At 46.1% G+C, this 7688-nt stretch overlaps 1 protein-coding gene across 1 annotated transcript; it reads right to left on the minus strand.

Annotated features, from left to right (window-relative positions):
* Positions 1 to 3211: 3211 nt before the first annotated feature.
* On the minus strand, positions 3212 to 4432 carry LOC126690320 (uncharacterized). Its single transcript, XM_050385428.1, has one exon. It carries the CDS (start codon positions 4430 to 4432, stop codon positions 3212 to 3214), a length of 1221 nt encoding a protein of 406 aa, XP_050241385.1.
* Between the last annotated feature and the right edge of the window lie 3256 nt (positions 4433 to 7688).

Below are 7688 nucleotides of genomic sequence, written 5' to 3' on the forward strand. Positions count from 1 at the left end.
ATCAGCTAAAAATTACTAAGGAGCAAATCGTTGATCTAAAGAAGAAGCTGGCTGAGGCGGAGGGAGCCAAGAATGTTGCAGAGTGGGCCAGGGACGAAGCTTTGAGGACTAAGGTAGAGGCGGAGTTCGCTAGGACGGAGGCCGAGAGCTCCAAGGAGAAAGTCGAGGAAGAGGCTTATGACTTGGGAGTGGCTGAGACCCAGGCCACTCTCAAGGCTCAAGTGCCTGGAGTATGTAGGCTCTACTATTCCCAGGTTTGGAATGAAGCCCTTAAACAAGCTGGGGTTGAGGCTTCATCCGATTTGTGGAAGGTGGAGAATGTATACTACCCTCCGGCCATCCGCGAAACTGCCTTTGCCAGCTCTGAGGCTGAGGTTGCTCCTGAGGAGGCTGAGGTTGCTCGGTTTGAAGCTGCTCTGGCTATAACCGCTTATAATGAGCCAGCCGAGGAGGGTGAGCTTCTTGGGGCGACCGAGACACATGAAAATTTGAACCCTGAAGCACCCTAGAAGACTGCAGAGTCTACGGCTGATGGCCAGGCCCCTCATGCCGAGGAGCCAGCCTTCTCAGTTTAGCCCGTTCAAACTATTCCCCCGAGCGAGGGCTCCAAGGGTCCTGAGGTCACTCCTGCTCAGCTCCCCAAGGAAGGGGTCAAGATAAAATTGAAGAAATAGGCGACCCGGCTAACTTTTGTATTAGTTTTTTTTTTTTTTTTTTTTTTTTTTTTTTTTTTTTTTGTTTTAAGGACATTGGAATCATTGTAATTAAATTTTAGACTAAATGTATGAAATTCCTTTCTTCCTTTTTTTTTTTTACGTTATGTGTTTATTGTTATTACTGTGAACCTTGTATCTCATGAATTGGTTATCCTAATGGGTAAGAATGGCTATGTACATATCATATTTGAAATTAAACCTTTAAATTCTAACTCACCGGCATTAAGGGGACGCTTAGTTTGCGTCTACCCATATTTTTAGGGGGCAGGGGCCGAGTATATGATCCGAGGTACCGAGCGTGTACTTAGGCCATATTCGCAACTTTTACGAATCTTGAAGTAGCTAGTTTCCCCATAGGTTTGAGTCCGAGGACCATGCAAGACCTTGGTTCTGTCTAGTACTTAGATTTTCTTGAAGTAGCTAGTTTCCCCATAGGTTTGAGTCCGAGGACCATGCAAGACCTTGGTTCTGTCTAGTACTTAGATTCTTCTTGAAGTAGCTAGTTTCCCCATACGTTTGAGTCCAAGGACCATGCAAGACCTTGGTTCTGTCTAGTACTTAGATTCTTCTTGAAGTAGCTAGTTTCCCCATAGGTTTGAGTCCGAGGACCATGCAAGACCTTGGTTCTGTCTAGTACTTAGATTCTTCTTGAAGTAGCTAGTTTCCCCATACGTTTGAGTCCAAGGACCATGCAAGACCTTGGTTCTGTCTAGTACTTAGATTCTTCTTGAAGTAGCTAGTTTCCCCATACGTTTGAGTCTGAGGACCATGCAAGACCTTAGTTCTATCTAGTACTTAGATTTTTCTTGAAGTAGCTAGTTTCCCCATAGGTTTGAGTCCGAGGACCATGCAAGACCTTGGTTCTGTAGGTTTGAGTCCGAGGACCATACAAGACCTTGGTTCTGTCTAATACTTAGATTCTTCTTGAAGTAGCTAGTTTCCCCATACGTTTGAGTCCAAGGACCATGTAAGACCTTAGTTCTGTCTAGTACTTAGATTCTTCTTGAAGTAGCTAGTTTCCCTATACGTTTGAGTCCGAGGACCATGCAAGACCTTAGTTTTATCTAGTACTTAGATTTTTCTTGAAGTAGCTAGTTTCCCCATAGGTTTGAGTCCGAAGATCATGCAAGACCTTGGTTTTGTCTAGTACTTAGATTCTTCTTGAAGTAGCTAGTTTCCCCATACGTTTGAGTCCGAGGACCATGCAAGACCTTAGTTCTATCTAGTACTTAGATTTTTCTTGAAGTAGCTAGTTTCCCCATAGGTTTGAATCCGAGGACCATACAAGACCTTGGTTCTGTCTAATACTTAGATTCTTCTTGAAGTAGCTAGTTTCCCCATAGGTTTGAGTTCGAGGACCATGCAAGACCTTAGTTCTATCTAGTACTTAGATTTTTCTTGAAGTAGCTAGTTTCCCCATAGGTTTGAGTCCGAAGATCATGCAAGACCTTGGTTTTGTCTAGTACTTAGATTCTTCTTGAAGTAGCTAGTTTCCCCATAGGTTTGAGTCCGAGGACCATGCAAGACCTTAGTTCTATCTAGTACTTAGATTTTTCTTAAAGTAGCTAGTTTCCCCCTAGGTTTGAGTTCGAGGACCATGCAAGACCTTGGTTTTGTCTAGTACTTAGATTCTTCTTGAAGTAGCTAGTTTCCCCATAGGTTTGAGTCCGAGGACCATGCAAGACCTTGGTTCTATCTAGTACTTAGATTGTTCTTGAAGTAGCTAATTTCCCCATAGGTTTGAGTCCGAGAACCATGCAAGACCTTGCTTCTGTCTAGTACTTAGATTGTTGCCAAAATGCAAGACATATAATCATGATAGACTTAAAGTTTGAACTAGATAAATGCTTTTGTTAATAATAATACCTTCTCAGGTTATTTACATTCCATGGACAAGGTACAACTTTTTCATCTAAGTCTTCTAAGTAGTATGCACCTATTCCTGCTACTGAAGTAATTCAGTATGGTCCTTCCCAATTGGGTCCCAGCTTTCCCCAAGATGGGTTCTTGGCAGCGCCCACAACTTTCCTCAACACTAGGTCCCCTGGTGCTAGTGGTCTCAGTTTCACATTGGCATCATATCCCTACTTGAGTTTCTGGTGGTAATAGGCCGATTGGATCACTGCCTTTTCTCTCCGTTCATCGATCAGATCTAGGCTCTTCCCTAGTAGCTCGTCATTACTGCTTGGAGTGAAGGAGTTTGTCCTCAGCGTTGGGAAGCTAGCCTCTAGAGGGATAACAGCCTCGGCCCCATAAGTCATGGCAAAAGGTGTTTCCCCTGTTGACCGCCGTGGTGTAGTCTGGTAAGTCCATAAGACGTGCGGCAGCTCTTCTACCCATCTTCCCTTGGCATCATCTAGTCTCTTCTTAAGCCCATTGACTTTGACCTTGTTGACAGCCTCGACCTGCCCATTTCCTTAAGGGTAAGCTGGAGTTGAGTACCTGTTAGTGATCCCCAACTCGCAGCAGTATCTTCTGAAGGCCTTGTTGTCGAATTAGAGTCCATTATCTGAAATGAGGGTACGAGGGACCCCGAATCGTGTAAGAATGTTTCTCCAGATGAATTTCTTAGCATCCACATCTCTGATATTTGCCAATGGCTCGGCTTCAACCCATTTGGTGAAGTAATCTGTGCCGACCAACAAATATCTCTTATTTCTTGCTGCCTTGGGGAAAGGGCCTACAATATCCAGGCCCCACTGGGCGAATGGCCATGGACTGGACAAAGGGTTGAGTACCCCTCCTGGCTGATAAATATTTGGGGCAAACCTTTGGCACTGATCACATTTCTTGGCATATTCTAAGGCTTCCTTCTGCATCCCCGGCCACCAATATTCTTGGGTAATGGCTCGGTGTGACAGAGATCTTCCTCCTGTGTGACTCCCACAGATCCCTTCGTGCAACTCTTCAAGCAGTAATTTTGATGCTTCAGGGTGAACGCACAGTAAATATGGCCCAGAATAGGAGCGCTTATACAATTTGTGGTCCTCGGACAACCAGAACCGAGGGGCGTTTCTTTGTATTTTTTCAGCCTCTGACTTCTCCGCGGCCAGGAAATCATCTTTGAGGAACCTAACTATAGGGTCTATCCAGCTAGGACCCACTCTAACCTCATGGATATGGACCATGCCCTTTGCTACTTCATTTGCTCCATCCAGATGCTCGACAAGAATAATTCGAGGCAGACCCCCTGCCGAGGAGGTAGCAAGCGTGGCCAATGAATCTGCATGAGTGTTTCCACTTCTGGAGACGTGTGACAGGTTGAAAAGATTGAAGTCTGATTGCAAGCGTTTGACTTGGCTTAAGTACTCTTGCATTCTTGCGTCTCTTGCTTCTAACTCTCCCTTTACTTGGCTCACTACCAGTCTCGAGTCGGAGAACATCTCCATTGTTTTTCCTCCCATTTTCTGCACCATGGTCATTCCTTGTAACAAGGCCTCATACTCAGCTTCGTTGTTCGTGGCCGAGAACCTAAGTCTCAAGGATTTCTCTATGATAGTCTTCTCAGGAGATATTAGGACTAGCCCTACTCCGGACCCCTTTTGATTTGCTGCACCATCAACGTACACCTTCCAACATGAGGGTCCTAGTGTAGAGATTACCCCAACCGATTTTCCATCCATGTTGCGCTTCTCTGCTACTGTTTCTACTGGTGGTTTAGCAAATTCGGCCACCAAATCAGCTAGGACCTGGCCCTTTATGGAGGTCCGAAGCATGTACTTGATGTCAAAAGCTCCCAGGATTGTGCTTCATATGGCAATCCTTCCAATATAACCAGCAGTCTGAAGTACGGACTTCAAGGGGAGTTGGGTTAGAACAACCACTGTGTGGGCTTGGAAATAATGAGGAAGCTTTCACGTAGCATGGACCACAGCCAGTATGGCTTTCTCCAGGGGTAAGTATCTGACTTCAGCTTCATGCAGCAACTTGCTCACGTAATAGATTGGCTTTTGAAGGCCATTGTCATCCCGTATTAGCACCAAGCTCACAGCATGAGGGGCTACAACAATATATGCGTATAGGACTTCATCGGCCTCAAGACTAGACATGATAAGTGGCCGTGATAGGTATTCCTTGAGTTGCTGGAAGGCCACAATGCAGTCCTCGGACCATTCAAATCCTTTCCACTTGTTGATCAAGAGATAGAACGGTCTGCATCTATCCACTAACCTGGAAATGAATCGATTCAGGGCTGCGATCATTCCAGTAAGCTTTTGAACCTCCTTGGGGTTTCGTGGTGGTTTTAAATTATTAATAGTCTTGATCTGGTCAGGGTTAACCTTAATTCCCCTATGAGTAACCATGTAGCCCAAAAATTTTGCCTGATCCCACGCCAAATGAGTATTTGGAAGCATTTAGGCACAACTTGTACTTCCTTAAGACATCAAAGGTGCTGCCGAGGTCCCCTAAATGCTCGGACACCACTTTACTCTTCACAACCATATCATCGACGTAGATTTTGATGCTCTTGCCCAACTGCGGCTCGAACATTCTTGTCATCATCATTTGATAAGTGAACCCTACGTTCTTCAGACCGAACGGCATTACCTTGTAGTGGTAGTTCCCAATTGGTGTTACGCAGGCTGTCTTCTCCTGATCCTTCAGGGCTAGCGGTATTTGATGATAGCCTTGAAAGACATCTAAGAAGCTCATCCGAGGATGGCTTGTCATTGCATCCACCAGCTGGTCTATCCGAGGCATGGGGAACAAGTCTTTTGGGCAAGCTTTATTTAGGTCCGTGAAGTTTACACAAACCCTCTACTTTCCACTTTTCTTCTTGACCACCACAGTGTTGGCCAACCATTCGGGGTAAAAAACCTCTTTGATAGCCCCTGCACGCTTAAGCTTCGCCACTTTGTCCCTAATCTCATCGGAGTGCTCTCTTGATGGGCACGGGGTGGCTGCTTCTTAGGAGTGATGGACGGGTTGACATTGAGATGGTGACAGATGAAGGCTGGATTAATCCCGGGAGCATTGCAGACATCCTATGCAAATACATCAATATTTCTTTTGAGAAACTCAATCAACTCCTCCTTCTCCTAAAGAGGCAGCTGAGCCCCTATCCGAAAGAACTTCTCCGGATCACCACCAATAACCACCTCCTCCAAATCTTCGCATTTCGTCTCCTCGGCAATTGTATCAAGAGGCGAAACCGGGGCCCTTGATTGCTATAAATTCTTTTCAGCAGAGGCCGAGGACTCCGCATCGAGCCGATGTGAGATGGCAGCCACCACACACTACCTTGTCGTGGATTGGCAACCACGGATTTCGAGAACTCGGTCCCCTAACGGGAATTTCACCTTCTGATGCAACAAGGAAGCAACAGCCCCTAAGGTATGGAGCTAGGACCTACCGACGATGGCTATGTAGGGAGAGTAGGTGTCCACCACGATAAAGTTCACCTCCACTATCTCTGGGCCGGTCTGGATGGGCAGCTTAATCATGCCCTTTGGAATGACAAGCTTCCGGTCGAAACTTATTAGAGGAGAGTTATAGGGCATCAAATCTTCTGGTTTTAACCCCAATCCCTTGTAGAGGTCGGGGTACATAACCTCGGCCCCACTGCCACCATCACCATCACTCTTTTCACATCATAGTCCCCGATTCTAAGAGTGATCAACAGCGTGTCGTCGTGGGGCTGGATGGTTCCGATCTTGTCCTCTTCTGAAAAACTCAAGATTGGATGAAAATTCATTCTGGCCTTCTTCGGCTCTGGCTAGGACTCCTCGACAGGCCGTCGAGTCACAGATTACACTCGTGAAGGGCGCGTGCCTGTTTTTCCTAGCGTGGCCAAGATTACATTGATCATCCTTACGGGTGGCCTTAGGGTAGTATCTCTCTGGGGTTCCTGATTGGTCTGGCCTTGGTGACTACTGGGATGATACAAAAGGTGTTTCAGCTTTCCTTCTCGGACCAGCTGGTCCAGATAGTTCCAGAGGTTCCTGCAGTTCTCCGTGGTCCTGATGGTATTGGCAATAAAAGTTTTGATTGCGCCTCATGGACTCTCCCGCCATCTTATTTGGCCACTTAAAGTATGGCTCGTTCTTGATTTTTGCCAACACCCGATGTACCAGTTCTCGGAATATAGTGTTAACAGTCTGTGTGTTGGTTGCTCTAGATTGCCCTACGAAATCTCTCCTCGGACGGTTTCTGTTATATCAGTCCAACGTGAAATCCCTCCTCTCTTGAGGGATAACTTTCTCTTTTCCTCTACCTTATAGTTGGTCTTCCTCCACTCGTTTATACTTATCGATCTGATCCATCAGTTGGCGCATACTGGTGGCGGGCTTCCAGTCAGAGACTTCCTCAAGCCGTGCTCGGTTGGGAGACTATTTTTGAAGTTGCTGATGGCGACATCATCAAAATTGTCGTTCATTTCATTATACGTCTCCCAATATTTGTTCGAGTAGGCCTTTAGAGTTTCTCCATCATGCATGCATAACGACAACAAAGCACTCAAAGGCCGAGGAGCTCTGCTGTTTGTAACGAAACGGGAACCAAAAGCTTGGGTTAGCTACCTATACGAATTTATGGAATTCGTCTTTAAGCCATTGAACCACCTCATTGCCACTGGTCCCAAGCTAGACGAGAAAACCTTGCACATCAGTGCTTCGTTTTTAGAATGGACAGCCATCCTTTGGTTGAACTGGCTCACATGCTCCACGGGGTCTGTTTTGCCGTTATAAATGGTGAAAGTTGGTTGCTGGAATCGTCGAAAAAGTGTAGCCCCTTCTATGTGGTGTGTGAAAGGTGACTTGGAGAGTTGATCCAATGCCTTGCTCATGGCATCGTTTCCCAAGCCCCTAGGAGATGGGCTTTTACGCTTACGCCTCCGGTAGTACTTTTCTTCATGAGAAAAGGTCTCACTTGGGGGAGTCCTCAATCTTTGCCTATAGTCATCGTCACTTTCATCATTAGAGGGTATGTCAGGCCTAGAATGAGATCGCCTTCGTTGTGTATGGCACAGCTTTC

Source organism: Quercus robur, chromosome 6 (genome assembly GCF_932294415.1).
Source record: "Quercus robur chromosome 6, dhQueRobu3.1, whole genome shotgun sequence".
NCBI classification, from domain to species: Eukaryota; Viridiplantae; Streptophyta; class Magnoliopsida; order Fagales; family Fagaceae; genus Quercus; species Quercus robur.